The sequence below is a fragment of the Ranitomeya variabilis genome, chromosome 1 (genome assembly GCF_051348905.1).
Source record: "Ranitomeya variabilis isolate aRanVar5 chromosome 1, aRanVar5.hap1, whole genome shotgun sequence".
NCBI lineage: Eukaryota > Metazoa > Chordata > Amphibia > Anura > Dendrobatidae > Ranitomeya > Ranitomeya variabilis.
The window spans coordinates 392,462,316-392,482,305 of NC_135232.1; the positions used below are offsets into that span (position 1 = coordinate 392,462,316).

General features: G+C 43.9%; 1 protein-coding gene across 2 annotated transcripts in view; it reads right to left on the bottom strand.

The window, feature by feature from the left end:
• Positions 1–19,498, bottom strand: part of LOC143761223 (D(4) dopamine receptor-like) — a 44,553-nt gene extending 25,055 nt beyond the window's left edge. The window contains exons 1-2 of one of the 2 annotated variants that reach the window (XM_077249089.1): positions 19,417–19,498; positions 60–1,070 (exon numbers count right to left, since the gene is read on the bottom strand). In XM_077249089.1, coding sequence (XP_077105204.1) covers positions 60–1,014 — 955 coding nt within the window. In that variant the 5' untranslated portion in view covers positions 1,015–1,070; positions 19,417–19,498. The remainder of the gene's footprint in view (positions 1–59; positions 1,071–19,416) is intronic. The other variant, XM_077249088.1, reaches the window with a different exon arrangement.
• Positions 19,499–19,990: the final 492 nt, after the last annotated feature.

The following is a 19,990-nucleotide window of genomic DNA, read 5'->3' on the forward strand; positions in this document are numbered from 1 at the left end:
TCCACCAAAAGCTAAACTGGTATGGAATTGAAAATGCATGCAAAAAGAACATGTCTTACCATTATACAGGATAGTGATCATACATGGTGCCCAACATGCGTAGAATACACAGACTACTGGAACGAGGACCCTGGATGCAGCATCTCCCTTTCGTTGTCCCTTTTCTCCCGCTTCCTTGGTTATATACACACTTGTATTTACTCCAAGTTGTTTTCTTGAAGGCACATTTTCACATACTGTAGGGATTCCCAATTTCTGATTTCTGCCAGCTAAGCACACACTCATCCTTCGGCTCTGTTTTTTTGCCACCAGCCACAGACGAAGGTTGGCAAATGTGACTATAGCTGAGCAAGGGAAAAAGATGACTGTTGTGAGAAGTAGAGAGTAAGTCATATTACTGGCATAGTCTGGGTTACAGATAAGAGAGGCCCGGGAGAAGTAGACACGTATTATTCTCCCACCAGGAATGGAAATGGGAAACAAGAAGATTGGTGGCAACAACCAAGCTGCAGCAATCAATAACTTGACCCGGCGACGGCTCATTACTCTGTTGTAGTGTAAGGGAAAGAAAACTGCTACGTAGCGCTCCAGGCTAATGGTTGCCAGTGAGTAGATTGAGGAGGCAAATACAGAAGAATTAACGAAGGCCACTACGTGACAATATGATCCAAGAGTAGAATTGACAGCATCTTCATCACCAGGTTCTAGAACAATGCTTCCATATAGATTGAGTGGTACTACTATCAAGGCCAAAGTGACATCTGTGCCAGTCAAGGAGATTAGAATATACCTACTATTACTGGACCAGCCAGAAACTGACGAGACAATGACTAAAAGAACAAAAACATTCCCTAAGATGATTAGACAACCCAGTGCTGTGATGATGCCCATTTTCAGTGCATGATTACCATCAGTGAACCAGCCTTCCACCATGCGATTCTGATTCATCGCTATGGAGCTTGAATTCCATGTTGATACATTTGTCAAGGCTTTGAGAAAAATTGATGATAGCATAATGGCAGCAGAAACAGGTGGTCCAATGCAAGGACTTCAGGAGATGGACATATACTCTACAAAGAAAGATGTGCATAAATAACAATCATATCAAATCGTAAAGTGTTAAAAGATTATTCCTATATAATAAAAACATAGCTCAAGCCAACTTCTGGGTTGCCATAGATCCTAAAAATGAAGATGTCGCTGTGCTAGTTTAGGGCTGCATCATCTTCTGAGTCTCCCCGCATGGCGATGCTCCCAACCATTTGGTGGTGCAGGGAACTTCACCTGGCACCATTGATATAAAGGGAGCCTTATTGTATTAACAAGCTATACCCCAGGTAACTACTGCACTGAAGGGGATACAGCATTGCACACCCTTTATTCTCAGAACTAGTGGAAGTACCAGAGATCACATACCAATGGTTACAAAATCATGGCATATCCTAGGAACTTGCACCTTTTAGAAGACAAACGCTAGGGTGGAATTTCTGAACCAAACAATGCCACAGTTACCCAGATGCATAGGTCTTATTTTAGGTTGTTTTGTTTTCACAACAGCTTGTGTCCTATGTTGCTAATGTGTTTACATTATTTTGGCACTGTAAGTTTATTTTTTCTTTGTATTTAAATATTTTTGATTTAACTCACTAAGGCCAATTTGACATTCACAGCAAGAGTATGGGGCGCAATTTTTAACTGTCCGCAAGTCTCCCGATTTGAACTCTGCAGTCTCATAGGCATATATGAGGCTGTTGAGTTTGGTCAAAAGACTAGTGATGAGCGGGTATACTCGGGTGTTCTCCGAGCAGGTACGGACTGGAGCTGAAATTCAGTCCTGGCATTTGAAATCACAGGATCATGTTGTCCCCATTCCCATGAACCAGATAGAATATATTACTAATATTACCCTGGATGGAGGAAAGGAAGATTTTCTACAAGACCAATATGTCTAATGATACCCGTGGCCTGCTGGGGTAAGTGACGGAACTTTGTGATCCATCACAACTCTTGACAGTATGGGTTATCTTGAGAACACCGATTCTGTTAAGGTAGCAGACAAGGCAGCCCATAACCAGACAGGCCCTTCTGGCATTTGCCAGAATTGCCAGTCCGGCCCTGCCTCTGAGTATTTTGGCGTGCTCGGAGATTTCGTTTTTGTCAATGCAGCTGTATGATTTGCGGCTGCTAGACAGCCTGAATACAAGTGAGGATTCCTAAACAAATAGGCAACCCCCACATGTATTCAGGCTGTCTAGCAGCTGCAAATCATACAGCTGTGCCGAAAAAAACTAGATCTCCATGCATGCCAAAATGCTCGGCGGTCACCAGAGCATACTCAGGAAAGCCCGAGCAACGAGTATACTCGCTCATCACTACAGAAGAATCATAAAAGGTTTAGTTGTCATGAGCCAGTTTTGAACATTTGAAACTGGCATAAGTAGTTAAAGGGAACCAGACAGCTAATCCATGTTGCCCGATCCATCAGACAGTAGCTGTATTTTAAAAAAAATTTCTACCCGACTTGTCTCCCTTTAAATTTTCACATTCCTGCTTTACAACAGTCATAACTTGTTTTTTCACTGACATACCAGTGTTTAGTCACATTTTTATTGGGGGAGAGTAGTATTTAATACCACCATTTAATTTAACATATTGAAAAATAAGTTTTCTGGGTTAGGATTAAAAAAAAGTTACAATATCTTTTCAGGGATTGCTTTTCAAGTTTTCATTTTTTGCCATGCTCACCAAGGTGTACATATTTGGTGGATGCACTACCAGCCAAAATTGGAATAAAAAGTATTTCAAAATGCTTAAGTTTTGTAATTTAAAAAAAATAAAATAATGAAAATTAGATTTTTTTTTCCCCATTAGAGAACTTAAACACTCAACACCTACATTTTGTATTTCGATTTGCCTCTTCCATTCCAGAACCAAAAAAAACAAAATTAATTGCAGAGGAAGGATCAGACACAAATGCAGCAAATGGCACCAGAAGGACCCCATTGACTAACGAGATCCATCTGGTACCCTTTCCATTACTGTAGTAAAAAGTTAAGCAAAGTAAAGGATTAGGCTGGTTTCACATACATAAAATTTGCACCTGACCATTAAAGTTTTGACAAAGCCAAATACCGGGAAATTCCAAAAAAATAAGCAACTTTATTTAAAACATCAGTGTCCAGAAAGACAAACATGCGACACATTAAAAAGGATCATGTAAGTATTTGCCAAAATAAAAATTGCAAAAAAATTAAATACAAAATAAAAAAAAAAAATAAAAAAAAATAAATCAGATTTTGTGCAAAATTCATCAACCCACAAGCACCCTGGTGAAGATTTTGGCACAGAAAATGACAATACCACAAGACAAATGAAATGTCACTAAAAAAAACCAAACAAACACATTGATGAATCAGATATTAAGTGCATGTTTAACCCCTTTTTCTAGTATGCTTTTTTTTCTTTGAAGAACCATAAACTTAATTTCTTCATCAAAATAGCTGTATGATGAGCGCTTTTATTTTGTGGGATGAGGTGTCATTTTGCCCTGTCTAAAATGATTCTCCGAATAAAGCAATGCCAAACTTTTTTTTTTTTATTGAAATAATTGGTGAAGATCTTTTTTATGCAAAAGGCCATTTGGACATTTATAAAAATAATTTGTACAAAATTATTCATTCAAAATTATTTCAAAATTATCCTGCTATATTTGTTCTCAGCTTCTGAGGCTGCACCAAAGACGTGGGTCCGTCATAGGACTTAATAGTATGGCATCCCAGGAAGGTCTTCAATCAGATTTTGTTCCCTGAAAAGCAAAGGGATTTCTGCTAGACCCATCAAAATACCCAGTAGGCATGAATATTTTTGAAAATCGCATCTAATTTGCTTGAACAGTAAAAAACACAGCTGATTTTCTAGGCAAAAAAAGTAAAAAAAAAAAACAAACTAAAAAACCCCGCAGGATTTACACTATCTGGGGACATGCCCTGTAGGTTGTGGTGCAGTTTTGAGCTGTACTAAAATGCTTAAGGCCACCATACAGAGTCATCAACGAAAAAATAAAAAAAAGATATAGTCCTCAGAATAAAGCGATGCAAAAATTATTATTTTTTTATATAAAATAGTTTATCGTATAAAAGAGCCAAAACATAAAAAAATATAAATGAGGTATCGCTGTAATCGTACTGACCCGAAGAATAAAACGGCTTTATCAATTTTACCAAACGTGGAACGGTATAAGCACCCCCCCAAAAGAAATTCATGAATAGCTGTTTTTTGTTCATTCTACCTCTCAAAAATCGGAATAAAAAGCGATAAAAAAATGTCACGTGCCCAAAAATGGTACCAATGAAAACGTCAACTCGTCCTGCAAAAAACAAGACCTCACATGACTCTGGACCAAAATATGGAAAAATTCTAGCTCTCAAAATGTGGAGATGCAAAAAACTATTTTTTGCAATAAAAAGCGTCTTTTAGTGTGTGACGGCTGCCAATCAAAAATCTGCCAAAAAAAACAATATAAAAGTAAATCAAACCCCCTTCATCACCCCCTTAGTTAGGGAAAAAATAATAAAATTTTAAAAAATGTATTTATTTCCATTTTCCCATTAGGCTTAGGGCTAAAGTTAGGGTTGGGGCTAAAGTTAGGGTTTGGATTACATTTACGGTTGGGATAAGGATTAGGGGTGTGGTTAGGGTTATGGTTGGGATTAGGGTTAGGGGTGTGGTTCCGATAGGGTTTCAGTTAGAATTGGGGCGTTTTCACTGTTTAGGCATATCAGGGGCTCTCCAAACGCGACATGGTGTCTGATCTCAATTCCAGCCAATTCTGCGTTGAAAAAGTAAAACCGTGCTCCTTCCCTTCCGAGCTCTCCAGTGCGCCCAAATAGGGCAAGAATTTTTTTTGTCTGAAGAAAGTTATATCATTAAATAAAATAAATTTAATACATATTAGATATAATGCTGCAGCCCAGGTGCCTGCTGAATGTGATTTTTTTACATTATATTCAGTTTGTATAATAGGGGGCAGGTCAGTGAGGGATCAGTGACCTGTCATAAGCCATACAGATGAATATGTAAGCAGAGCACCACATGAAGACCCCCCATAGGCCACCCAGGAGCACAAGAATCTCATTAAAGGGAACCTGTCATCCCATTTTTTCGATATGAGATAAAATAGCCGGATTACTTACCGGTAATGCTCTTTTAATGAGTCCATGACAGCACCCACTGGAGAGATAGGGATCCGCCCCAAGGAACAGGAAACCTACAGAAGAATAAAAGGGGCAGTCGGCCTCTCCTCGTCAGTTTAATTTTCAGAGTACCCGGAGGACTGCCAGTATTAGTCCAATTATTTACAAATATATATTTTAAACTTATATACTCAATAGAAGTAATTCAAATGAATTTTTTATTTAATAGGGAGGGATGTGACTGGGTGCTGTCATGGACTCATTAAAAGAGCATTACCGGTAAGTAATCCGGCTATTTACCCTTCGCCATGACAGCACCCACTGGAGAGATTTCCAGAGACCAACACCTAGGGGGGGACCACCGTGCTGAGGATAGTCCTGCCAAAGTGTAGGTCAGAATCTGATGAAAGATCAAGCCTGTAGTGATTATAGAAAGTAGAAGAAGGAGCCAACCACGTTGCTGCCTTACATATGTCCTCAATTGGAACGTTTCCCCTTTCGGCCCAGGAAGACGCCATAGCTCTGGTGGAATGTGCCTTAACGCCTTCCGGAGGTTCCTTATTTTTCATGGAGTAGGCTAGCCGGATCGTGTCTCTAATCCATCGGGACAATGTGGCTCTTGTGACTCCATACCCCTTCTTTTTACCCTGGAAGGATATGAACAGAGCCCTACTCTGCCTCCAACTACTAGTTTTTTCAATATATTGTAAAACTACTCTCCTGACATCTAGAGTGTGGAATTTTTGTTCTTCAGGAGGAGTGGAGGGGTCTTTAAAGAAAGTGGGAAGATGTATCTCTTGTGACCTATGGAATTTCCCTGCAACTTTAGGGAGATAAGGGATCTGGTTTTAAATTTAACCTGTCCTGAAATGTTAGAAGGAAAGGTGGATCTATGGATAAGGCCTGAATGTCGCTGACTCTTCTAGCCAATGTTAATGCTACTAAGAAGGCTGTTTTTAGCGACAAGTGTTTTAGAGATACTGTATCTATAGGCTCAAACGGAGGTTGTTAGAGTCTAGGACTAGGTTTAGATCCCAAGGAGCTACTCTAGGTATGTGGACAGGAGTAACTCGTTCACAGGCCATAATGAAGCGGGACACCCATTTGTTACCAGCAACATTATGGCCATAGAGGGCACCCAGAGCGGACACCTGGACTTTTAGTGTATTAACCGACAGACCTAACTCTTTCCCTTTCTGTAGAAATTCTAGGATAGATTTTATTGGAAATTCTGATGGGTTTGAACCTGTATGGAACTGAAGAAATTTTTTCCATATATTTTTGTATAAATCTTTGTGGTAGATGGTTTCCTGCTAAGCAGGAGTGTTATCAATTAGGCCTTTTGAAAACCCTCTGGAATTTAAATATCTGCCTTTCAAATTCCAGGCCGTCAAGTGGGGGCTGTCCACTTGGGGGTGGAAGAAAGGTCCCTGAGAGAGTAGATCTGGGATTGAGGGAAGGACCCATGGGTCTGTCACCGACATTGATTGTAGGCACGAGAACCATGGTCTCTTGGGCCAGAAAGGTACTATCAATATTATCCTGGCCTGTTCTTCCCTGATTTTCCGTATTACTTGTGGTACCAGAATTATCGGAGGGAAGGCATATGCCAGCTTGAATTGCCAGGGTATTTGAAGAGCATCTAGAATGTCCGGGTGGTCTGCACGGGACCGAGATGCAAATTTTTGCACCTGTCTGTTCAGTCTCGTAGCAAACAGGTCTATCTGGGGCCTGCCCCATAATGTAATTTTGTGAAAAATGTGAGGATTTAGACACCATTCTCCTTGATGCAGAGTGTGTCGACTTAGAAAGTCTGCCTGTTGATTGCTCTCCTTCGATGTGGACCGCGGAGAGGGACAACAGATGATTTTCGGCCAGGATCAAGATATTCTTTGCGGAAGACATTAGAGCGTCTGATCGAGTACCGCCTTGTTTGTTTAAATAAGCCACCGTCGTAGTGTTGTCTGAACAGACTCTGACATGATTTCCTCGAAGCTGTGGGAGAAATTGACGCAGTGCATAGTTTACTGCATTCAACTCTTAAATTAGATGAATATAAGATTTCTTCCTCATTCCATATTCCTTGGCAGAAGCTATCCCCCATATGTGCGCCCCACCCGTAGGGACTAGCAGCAGTAGTCACAGTGTGGGATGGCATTATCACCCAAGGGACACCCCCCGTCAAATTCCTATTATCTAGCCACCACACCAAGGAAGCTAGGACCTCCTGTGATAACATTTTTGATTCGAGGTGTCCTAGGAATTTTCTCTGTTCCCGAAGTATTTGGTGTTGCAATGTTCGGGTATGGAGTTGTGCCCACTGGACGGCTGGAGTACAGGAAGAAAGGGATCCTAATATGGACATTCCTTCCCTCAGGGACATTCGAGGTTTATGAATGGCAGCCGCTACTTTCCCCTCTATTTTAGATATTTTTTCCCCAAGGGAGTAGACATTTGTTTTGTGGAATCTAGATGGAACCCCAGAAATGTCTGGAGGGAAAGTGGGATAAGTCTGGATTTTTCAGAGTTGATTATCCAGCCTAAGTTTTGTAAAGATCAGACAGTGTCCGCTAATCGTTCAGCACACTGAAGGGACGAATTTCCCACAACTAAAAAGTCATCCAAATAGGGGATGATTAAAGTGTCCTTCTGGCGAAGGTAGGCCATCACCTCTAACATTACTTTGGTGAAGATTCTTGGTGCTGTGGAAAGACCAAAGGGCATGGCCGTGTACTGGAAATGATGAATCTTCCCATCGAGTTTTACTGCGACTCAAGTATTTTTGATATCTGTTATGGATAGGGAGATGGTAGTAGGCATCTTTCAAATCAATGCCACCCATTTTACAATTTGGTAAAAGGAGTTTAATGGCAGATCTAATAGATTCCATTTTAAACGTATAATTTTTAATAAACGTATTGAGTTTTCTAAGATTTATAATTGTTCGGAATGAACCATCGGGTTTAGGGATTAAAAATAATGGAGAGTAGAACCCCCTACCCTCTTGTTCCCTTGGTACTTTAACTAAAGGTACCTTCACACTAAGCGACTTTACAACGATAACGATAGCGATCCGTGACGTTGCAGCGTCCTTGATAGCGATATCGTTCTGTTTGACACGCAGCAGCGATCAGAATCCCGCTGTGAGATCGCTGGTCGTTGCTGAAAGTCCAGAACTTTATTTCGTCACTGGATCTCCCGCTGACATCGCTGAATCGGTGTGTGTGACACCGATCCAGCGATGTCTTCACTGGTAACCAGGGTAAACATCGGGTTACTAAGCCCAGGACCGCGCTTAGTAACCTGATGGTTACCATTGTAAATGTAAAAAAAAAACAAACAAAAAAAAAAACACATACTCACATTCTGGTGCCCGGCGTCCGCTTACCTGCACTCCTCCTGCATCCTGTGTAAGTGCCGGCCGTAAAGCAGAGCGGTGACGTCACCGCTCTGCTCTGTGGGAGATGCCGGAGATGTTCGGCGCTGACACAGGATGCAGGGAAGCGGACGCCGGGCACCGGAATGTGAGTATGTTTTTTTTTTTACTTTTACAATGGTAACCAGGGTAAACACCGGGTTACTAAGCGCGGCCCTGTGCTTAGTAACCCGATGTTTACCCTGGTTACCCGGGGACTAAGGCATCGTTGGTCGCTGGAGAGCCGTCTGTGTGACAGCTCTCCAGCGACCACACAACGACTAAACAGCGACGCTGCAGCGATCGGCATCGTTGTCTGTATCGCTGCAGCGTCGCTTAGTGTGAAGGTACCTTAAGACATTTTTATTTAAGAGACTTTGGATCTCTAATTCAAGGGCCCTTTGTTGTATTGGTGAACTAAGGACTGTTAAAATAAAAGAATCATTGGGAATTTGGAGGAATTCTACTTTAATTCCTTCTTTAATAATATTTAGAACCCAGGAATTTAACGTAATCTTTTGCCATTGGGGAAAGAAAAATTTTAACCTACCCCCTACTGGGGTGTCTGGAGTTTTAATATTTATTGTCTCTACGGAAGGGGGGCCTTTAAACATAGTACCACTTTGTTTTCCCTCTCGTGGCCCACCGTGACGGTCTTTCATTTTGTCTTCTTTTGCCGAACGGTCTCCTCCTAAAGGTCTTCCTATAGAAAGGAATTGAGGGATCAGGGAAGGCTTTTTTCCTTTCTTTTGCTTTTTTGAGGATTTCATCCAAAGCTTTTCCAAATAAAAACTCACAGATCTTGGCCTTTGATTGTGTATCCTCCTTCCAGCTCTTCATCCACAACGCACGTCTGGCATTATTAACCAGACCTGCTGATCGTGCCGCGAGGCGAAGAGAGTCAGCTGATGCGTCAGCCATGAATGCTGCTGCCCCTCTAATTAATGGTATCGCATCTCACAATTTTTGTCTGGAGACTCCCTGTTCAATTTGCTGATCTAATTGATCAATCCAGACAAGCATGGATCTAGAAGTGCATGTACTGGCAATTGTTGGTTTGAATATGCCTGTGGAAGCTTCCCATGCTCTTTTTAATGACGATTCCGCTTTCCGATCTAGAGGATCAGAGAGTAGGCCTGCATCTTCAACCGGTAGAGCTGATTGTTTCAAGGTGGAGGTGACTGCTGCGTCCACTTTAGGAATCTTAGTCCATGATATTAGCTCATCGTCACTAAAGGGGTACTTCCTTTTAGAGGCTGATGGGAGAAAGCCCCTTTGGTCTTGTTTTTCCCATTCCCCTTTTATCAATTCCTTAACGGCAGGAATTACTGGAAAGGCTCTTTTCCTCTCTGCTAACCCTGCAAACATGATGTCTTGTGCAGTTTGGTCATCTTTTGTATCCTCACAACCTATCGTATTCCTGATGGATTTCACTAGGTTGTCAACCCCATCAAGGGGAAAACAAGACCGACCTTCAATGTCAGACGGCACTGAAGAAGAGGATGACGAATGCGAGGAGTCTGAGTGGATGACGCCCTCATCATCGGACTCAGAGCTGGATACTACTTTCTCTTTACTTGTTTTTTTAGGGGGTGCGCTGGCTTGTGTAATGGCCTGTAACTCTTCCCTAATTATGGCTTGTATATCCGTAACAAACATAGATGGACTCTGCATGGTTTCAGCAATACATTGGTTGCAGAGTTTTTTAGGGTAGGAATCTGGGAGAGGTTCATCACACAATGCACACTGTTTGTGCTTAGATTTTTGTTTCTTTTTGGCCTGGGTGAAGAAGATTTTGTGGAAAAGAGTGTCAGCTTTATAGGCAGAGGGTTTAACACTCACCCAGTGAAGCTGTACAGTACCGGATCAGGTGGCCAAAGCGCTTTCCTGGATCTCGAATCGCAGAGACCGCACAGGCGGATGCTCCTGGCCCAGGTATGGTCTTCTGAGAATCCAGAGATCCAGAGATCCTGTCCCCTGGGAACAGGAAACCTAAACTGACGAGGAGAGGTGGACCGCCCCTTTTATTCTTCTGTAGGTTTCCTGTTCCTTGGGGCGGATCCCTCTCTCTCTCCAGTGGGTGCTGTCATGGCGAAGGGTAAAATATGGTTCAATAGGGCCTGAGCTCAGCTTTACATCAGTTCCTTTCATATCACCCGATTCCCCACCTTTGCTGCCAAAATACCTTAGTAATCTCTCAGCTTTCGTATGTCAATTGGTCTGGTCCGATGGGCAGGGCCTAATCGCCTATTCTGTCCACCTCCCGCATGGGTCTATGAATCTTCTTTCCTGCTTGTGCGTAGTTTTCTGCAGTTGCGCATTCAATTGGCCTCTAGCGCCTGCGCAGTATGCTTTAACCAACTGTGGGCAAAGCATTCAACTCATTATTGCGCATGCGCCAGCATTTTCACTGGTGTTCTGTGCCCCAGAAGTCTTTCTATGCTTCCGGAGCACAGAGCATAGGGTCAAAAGCCGGCGCATGCGCAATAATGATTTCATGCTTTGCCCACAGTTGGGCAAAGCATAGTGTGCAGGCGCTAGAGGCTAATTGAATGCGCAACCGCAGAAACTGACCGGGATCTGTGGTATTCACAGATCTAGTTACGTCTGACACGCCGAGGAGCGGGGGTAGAGACGGCGAATAGGCCCCGCCCATCAGACCGGGGTGATTGACATATGAAAACAGAGAGATTACTAAGATATTTTGGCAGCAAAGATGGGGAATCAGGGGATATGAAAGGTACTGATGTAAAGCTGAGCTCAGGCCCCATTGACCCATATTTTAATCATATCGAAAAAACGGGGTGACAGGTTCCCTTTAATTGAAAACTGAAAATAGAATTATTCTTACCGTTAATTCGGTTTCTAGGAGCCTTCCACGACAGCCACCAGGAGGTTGTCTCCATACCCTAATGGGGGACAGGAAGCACGAGAGGTTAAAAGCCCCTCCCACCTCCCATTAACCAGTGACTTACAACTGAACCCATAGCACCGGTTACCTTTTAGGTTCTCAGAAAAAATGTATCCAAGAACATCGGGAGGGAATTAATGCTGTCGTGGAAGGCTCCTAGAAACCGAATTAACGGTAAGAATAATTCTATTTTCTCTAGTAGCCTTCCACGACAGCCACCAGGAGGAATGCCAACCAATTCTGTATTTAGGGGGGGGGGGGGGGGGGGACTACAGCCTGAAGAACCTTTCGGCCAAAGGCAAGATCCCGGTTGGACCAGAAGTCCAATCTGTAATGCTTAGTAAAAGTGTGCAAGGAAGACCATGTTGCTGCCCTGCAAATCTGCTCTGTTGAAGCACCAGCCCTTTCAGCCCAAGAGACAGACGTAGATCTGGTGGAATGAGCTTTTAGGCCCGCAGGAATAGCAATATTCTGAGTTAGGTATGCTTCAGTAATGGCTTTCTTTATCCAGTTGGCGATGGTACTCTTCGCTACCTTCTTGCCCTTGTTTTTGCCAGAAAGATGAACGAAGAGATTTTTGTCAATCCTGAATGATTTAGTATGTTCCAAATAGTACAACACTATACGTCGTACATCCAAAGTATGAAATCTGTGTTCCTCCGGATTTGAAGGATTGTGACAGAACGATGGGAGGACTATATCCTGTGATCGATGAAATTCTGACACTACTTTCGGGAGAAAGCATGGATCAGGCCGGAACACGATGGAGTCATCTCTTATGGTAAGATAAGGCTCTCTAACTGAAAGGGCTTGTATTTCTCCCACTCATCTTGCAGTAGAAATTGCAACCAGGAAGGCCGCTTTGCAGGACAGAAGTTGCGAGGAACAAGATGACAATGGCTCAAACGGAGGAGCCGTAAGGCCCTTTAGAACTATGTTTAAGTCCCATGATGGTACAAAAATTTGTTTTCTTGGACAATGCCTTGATGCTGTGACCATAAACCTCTTTATCCACCGATGATTTGCAAGGTCTTGATCGAAGACAGAGCTCAAGGCTGACACTTGGACTTTCAAGGTACTTGGCTTCAGCCCTAACTCCAAACCTTTTTGTAAAAAATCTAATATCTGTGAGATATTAGGATGGAAAGGGTCAGGATTATGAGGGTGACACCACGATGAGAATTTATTCCAAATTCTTCCATATATGGCGTTGGTGATAGGTTTTCTAGACTTCTGTAGGGTAGAAATTACCGACTGCGAAGGCCTTTAGTACCTTGGCTTCAATAGCCAAGCTGCCAGATTGAACCTTTGTGGTTCCGGATGATAAAAGGGGCCCTGGCGGAGAAGATGATCTGCTTGAAGAAAAAAACTGGACCATCCACCTTCAGTTCCTTTATGAGGTGGTACCAGCTTCTTTTCGGCCATGTCGGTGCTACTAAGATAGTTTGGACTTGATCGTCCCGGATCTTCCGGAGGGTCTTCGCCAGTAACGGTATTGGAGGGAATGCGTACGCTAGATGAAACCTCCATGTGTGAGCGAAGGCGTCTACTCCTTGAGACCTGTCTTTGGGGTTCAGGGAGAAGTAGTTCTCGACCTGTGCATTGTGACTTGATGCTAGAAGGTCTATATCGGGAAGTCCCCATCTGTCTGTCAACATTCTGAAAATGTCCGCCTTCAGGCTCCACTCTCCTGGATGTAAGTCGTGACGACTTAGGAGATCTGCATGAATGTTCACTGACCCTCTGAGGTGTATTGCCGATAGTGAGAGGAGATGTTTCTCTGCCCAGCAAAATATTCTGTTTGATATTGCTCTCAGCTGGTTGAACTTTGGACTTCCCTGGTGTTTTAGATGCGCAACAGTCGTCATATTGTCCTGTTGACCTATAATGAGACTGCTGGCCGCCAGGAGGGCCCTCTCCACTGCCATCAATTCTCTGGAGTTGGAGGAACTGGAACTCTCTTTGGTTCCAGTGACCCTGGAATGGGATCTGCGACACAACTGCTCCCCAACCTTTCTGACTGGCATCCGTTGTCACCGTGATTAGAGGGTCTTGTACCCAGTCTACTCCTTTTAGCAGGTTTGACTGTGTCGCCCACCAGGTTAACGAGACCTTTACCTTCCCAGGAGTGTACACTCTCCTGTTCAGGGAATTTGGATTCCCGTTCCAGTTCCCTAAGATGTGTGCCTGCAGTACTCTTGAGTGGCTCTGAGCCCACCGGACTGATTGTATACAGGCCGTCATCGACCCCAGGAGAGACATTGCGGTCCGTAGAGTCGGAGAACGTTGTTTTCTGAAGTCTGAGACTTTGGAAATCAGGTTTATTCGGTGTTCCTCTGGTAGGAAAGATTTCTGATTCTCTGAATCCAAGAGGACCCCGAGGAATTTCCTCACCCTTGATGGCGACAGCTGAGACTTTAGATTTGGTATCCAACCCAAATTTTGTAAGATGTTTAGAGTTTTGGAAATTCTCTGATTGAGAATTTCGGCGGAAGGACCAATTATTAGAAGGTCGTCCAAGTATGGCACTATAGCGATGTCTTGGCTCCTGATATGGGCTACTGCTTCCGCCATGACTCTGGAAAACACCCTTGGGGCTGAGGAGATCCCGAAGGGGAGAACATTGTATTGGAAATGTAAGATTTTTTGATTGAATTGGACCGCAAATCTTAAATATTTCCTGTGATGAGGATGCATTGGAATATGGAAATGGGCATCCTTGAGGTCTATTGTTGCCATATATGATTGAGGAGCTATTAGAGGGATGGCTGTTTTTACTGACTCCATCTTGAACTTGCGGTAAGTTATAACTTTGTTGAGAGCTTTCAGATTTATTATAATCCGAGATTGCCCGGAAGGCTTTTTTATTATGAAGATACGGGAATAGTGCCCTTTCCCTTGCTCGTTCACCGGGACCGGGGAGATAGCTCTCGAGTCTAGCAAGTCCTGAATTCCAGCCATCATCAGTTTCTGAGTATCCCAAGATGACGGGGAGGTGACTCTTACGATCCTGGGGGGAGGTGCATCGAACTCTATCAGAAGCCCCTGTTGTATAACACTGACCACCCAGGGGCTGTTGGAGATATTCTGCCAACTGTGAGCGAAGTTCGAAAGCCTCCCCCCCACCGGATCGGAGTCATTGCTTTTCTTGTTGAGCTTGCTGGGGAATAAGGATGTTTTTAGGCTTCCCCTTAGCATAACTCCACCTCCCGGTTTTCCCTTTTCCTCTACCCTGGGAGGGCTGGGACTGGGAGGCTCGAAAAAAAACGCTTCCTGGGAGGCCTCTGTTCAGGAAGAGTTTTCTTTCTGTCTGTGGCTTTCTCTAAGATGTCATCTAATGAGGGCCCAAACACATAGTCACCTTTAAAGGGAATGGAACAGAGTTTTATTTTGGAAGTGACATCTCCGCTCCACATTTTTAACCAGAGAGCTCTTCTGGCTGAATTTGTCTGGACCAAGGACCTGGCCGCCACCCGGATAGATTCTAGCGAGGCGTCCGCGAGGAAACCAGTCGCTCTGTGCAAAATAGGCAGGGAGTCCAGAACCTCTTCTCTCGGGGTACCCTGAGAGATGTGGTTTTCTAGCTCTTCTATCCAGCGGAAGAGGGAGCGGGCCACACAGGTGGATGCGATGTTGAATCTGAGGGCTGAGGTAGACATCTCCCAGGATTTTTTGAGAAGACTCTCAATCTTTCTATCTAAGGGGTCCTTCAACTGGGAGGAATCCTCGAACGGCAAAGCCGTTTTTTTAGCCACTCTAGCCACCTGTACATCAATTTTGGGAATGTTCCATTTTATTGTATCCTCATCAAGAGGAAAACGATGTTTAAAGTCCGGAGGAGTTGTTAGACGTTTCTCCGGCAATTCCCATTCACTATTGATCATGTCTATTATGCTTTTATGGACTGGAAACCCAGGATGTTTTTCAGTAGGTATACCAAAAAGTTCGTCCTGTATAGACTGAGGAACTGATTCCTCTTTTAGCCCCATCGTGTTCCTCACTGCAGATACCAATTCCTCAATGTATTCAGAGGAAAAAAGATATTTTCTAATTTCCGCAGATTTATGGGGTAACACATCCTCCCATTTGACAGAAGAGGACGTATAAGATCCCTCAGACTCTGACTCAGAATACTCCTGGATTTTCCTCTTTTTGGGGAGTGATGGACCAGGTGAGGATGGTGGTGGCGGTGGAGGAGGGGTGAGCGTGGCCAGAGAGGACTGAACCTCCTGCCTAACCAGGGAGCGGATCTCCTCAATTAATGAAGGGTGTTCCGCCCGGACAATTTTATCTGTACACGGCTGGCACAGCTTTTTCTCCCAATCTAGCGGCATTTTTACATTACAGGTAGCACATTTGCGCTTGGAAATGTTTTTAGGGCCAGACTTCACTGCCTGCAAAGAGAGAGGGAGCAGTGTAAGAAGGTGTATAAGGAACTACCTGTGAATGGGACCCATCTCTGCCACACTTACTAGGGCTTGAGGAGCGCTGGGCTCTGCAGCTGCAGGGCAAGACGAATCCATGCTTACAGCAGCTTACCTGAGACATCTTCGCAGCTTATATAGAAAATAAGCCTGCACCAGCGCGAGGCATTTCGCCGCCCCTCCCCCTCCGTAGTCCCAGGCAGGCGTGCGAGGATGCAGCGTGCCTCGCACGCCGTTCGGTAATCCACAGATCTGGCCTGTATCGCTCCTGTGCAGGAGCGCCGACCCGGAAGTGGAGGATCACCTGACTTCCGGGTCGCCGAACAGCGTGCATCAGGAGGGGGAGACGCCGGAGAGCTCAGGGAGGCCTCCGGGATGGGCACACACCGGCCAGCTTTGTCCCCGCAAGAGGACGCAGGAGGACCGGGAACGCGGTCCCAGAATCCGGAGGAGACGGGAGGCACAGCGCAGGAGGAAGCCCCAAGGGACCCGACCCTTAGTGCCCAGCATCATAAGAAAAGAAAAAACACAGGTACACTGCTCAGAGCCGCCGCTGCAGCGCACCAGAAACCTCTCCATGCCCCATGGGGGACAGGAAAGACACTGGTTAATGGGAGGTGGGAGGGGCTTTTAACCTCTCGTGCTTCCTGTCCCCCATTAGGGTATGGAGACAACCTCCTGGTGGCTGTCATGGAAGGCTACTAGAGAAAATAAAGATTAAGCATCACCCACAAGACTGCTTTTTTTTCAGCCTTTTAACTTCACTGTCAGATTTGGTGCGGACACTGATTCAAAAGTATTGACATGTCACTTTCCATGACAGTGTTTTAAAAACTTTATAAAAAAAAAAGCTGGATTTCCCATTGAGCTCAATAAGAAACAGATTTGAAGTAGGTATTGATGTGGCCTTTGGAGTGGCTCTACATCAAAGATCATGTAAAAGAAATTAAGTGTGTGAACACACCCCTAGCAGTCACAAGAAGAAGTACAAAGCATAATGTACAAGGGGGGGGGGGGAGAAATAAAGCAATATAAATAGACAAAAAAAGGTCTATAAACAATGCACTACAATAATAAAGTTCAGGGAAAGGTGGTAAAAGAAATTGAAAATGGCAAAATTAAAAAAATAAATAAAAAAGCAATTTTGTTTAATTTTTTTTTTGCTCTTTTATCCCCTTCACAACCTTGGGATTTTCAGTTTTTGCTTTGTCATTTTTTTTTTTTGCTCCCCTTCTTCCCAGAGCAATATCTTATTTTCCTGTCAGTATGAGGGCTTGTTTTCTGTGGAACATGTTGTACTTTTGCACAACACCATTGATTTTGCCGTATATTGGAAAGCGGGAAAAAAAAAACCTCCAACTTCATTAAATACTAAAACTGACCTGTCATTAGGATTCTCCAGTTCAGTAGGAGTACGCAGATATCAAACATGTCTAGGTTCTTTATTATTTAAGTGGTAGAAAGTCAAATGGCGCCATTTTCCGAGACCCATAGCATCTCCATTTTTCAAGCTCTGGGGCGGGGTGAGCGCCTATTTTTTGCACACCGAGCTTAAGATTTTATGGATACTATTTTGGGGTAGGTGCAATGTTTTTATTTCCCATTAATGCATATAACTGCAATGTTGCAGTGACCAAAAAAAAAGTAATTCTGTAGTTTTGATTTTTTTTTCTCGTTACACCGTTTACCGATCAGATTTTTTTATATTTTGATAGATCGGGAGATTCTGAATGTGGCAATAGCAAATGTGTATATTTTAAGTTATTATTTGCTTTAATTTGAAATGGGGCAAAAGGAGGGTGATTTGAACTTATATTTTTTTATTTTTTTAATATTAACAAAAAAAAAAAGTTTTAATTTACTTTTCACTTGCTTCAATGGTCTCCTTAGGAGACTTGAAGCTGCGATCATCCGATTGCCTGTGCTACACATAGCAGAGATGAAGCAGAATTGATCATCTGTGAATGACGGCCTCGGGGCAGCGCTCATAGCAGATCAGCAATGACAACCACAAGGTTTTCCTTCAGATCCCGGGTTGTTATGCCAACCCATCGGCGCACCGCGATCATGTGACCGGGGCAACAATGGGTGGAGCTAGTGACTCGCAACTGGGTTGCACAAGTTAAATGCTGCTGTCAGATTGGCAGCAGCATTTAACATGCTAACAGCCACGTGTGGATTGCGATTCCACCCATGGCTGTTAGGGGCAGCTGTGATATGCCTGAAAACAAGTGGTCAGTGCTGGAGCCCGCATCAAATACTGGGACACAACGTCATAGGTTGTAAAGGGGTTAATATTAAGGAGGAACAGTTGAAGGCCTTGTGCCCACAGGAAATTTTGATCATACATTAAGGCCCAGATTCATAAAGGAAGTGCATGTTGGATTCAGACCCCATTAATGAATCCAGCAAGTGTCGCCATAAATCTTACTCCAGATGGGCACTGGAGTAAGATTTGTAGTGTAAGGTATACCAGAGTTCAGTTCATGAATTAGAAGAGCTAAGGCATCACACCCAGTCCTTATGCCACCCAATGTCTCCCACTTGGGCAGAGCAGGTGTGAAAATGGCAAAAAGGTGACAATGTGTGTGAAAGTGTGACTTTTAAGGCTACTTTCACACTTGCTTTTTTTAATCCGTCCTTTTGGGCAAAAAACGGATCCTGCAAATGTGCTCGCAGGATGCGTCTTTTGCCCATAGACTTGTATTAGAGATGGATCGCGACGGATGGCCACACGTCGCGTCCGTCGTGCAACGGATTCGTCGTGCAACGGATTCGTCGTGTTTTGGCGGACCGTCGGCACGAAAAAAAAAAATGTTCAAGTGAACTTTTTTTGTCCGTCGCGTCCACCATTTTTTACCGTGCATGAACGGCCAAAACTCCGCCCCCTCCTCCCTGGACTTCAGAATGGGCAGCGGATGCGTTGAAAAACTGCATCCGCTGCCCACGTCATGCACAAATTTCACAACGTGAGTCGGTACATCGGCCCGACGCACGTGTGAAAGTAGCCTAAAGCGATTTTTGACAGAATTAATCGCTTTGATAAATCAGGGCCTTTGTTTCAATTAAATCAGATCCAGTCATTTGAATAAAGCAAACCCTTTACCCAAGAAATTAAGTGTGTAAATAAAGTTTACATTTGCACATTTATCCACTGTATTTGGAAGAAGTGCACAAATTGCACAGTGCTCACTGCAAAATATACATCATAGGAGATTTAGCCAAACTAATACCGGGCGCTACAGAGAATTTGCCCATAAAGAAAAAACGTAAGGTCTGATATTTTGTACAGCAGGTGAATTGTGATAGTTGGAATCAAATTGTGACATTTGGCTTGTATCAGTTTTGATAACTCGTTGCATTGTATATACCAAAAACCCAGTGTACCATTATCAATTAATAAATACAAATGTACCAGCTCAATGTGAGGAGCTCTACATAGATGGAAAACAAAGTTTTGCATTGATCGCTTACTTTTGGTTCTTTTGTAAATCTGCTTTTCTGTTGACAGGAAATCTTCACCTGAAATACAAAGGGCATCTGGGTAATAAAAGCCTCCCAGCTGTCTGTAATTGCCTTTTATAGATGATGAAGACCAGCAGGGGCAGCAGAGAGCCCTACATATCTGCCTCCCATTACTCAGCTCTCTATGCTGCTCCTATGCCATGGACAGCGAGCATATGCCGTAAGCTTCATGTAAGGCTACTTTCACACTAGCGTTAACTGCAATACGTCGCAAATGCGTCGTTTTGCCGAAAAAACGCATCCTGCAAAAGTTCTTGCAGGATGCGTTTTTTGAGCATTGACAAACATTAGTGACGCATTTGCGACGCATTGCCACACGTCGGAACTGTCGTGCGACGGTTGCGCCGTGTTGTGGCGGATCGTCGGGACCAAAAAACGTTACATGTAACATTTTTTGCTCCCGACGGTCCGCTTTTTCCGACCGCGCATGCGCTGCCGGAACTCCGCCCCCACCTCCCCGCACTTCCCCGCACCTCACAATGGGGCAGCGGATGCGCTGGAAAAATGCATCCGCTGCCCCCGT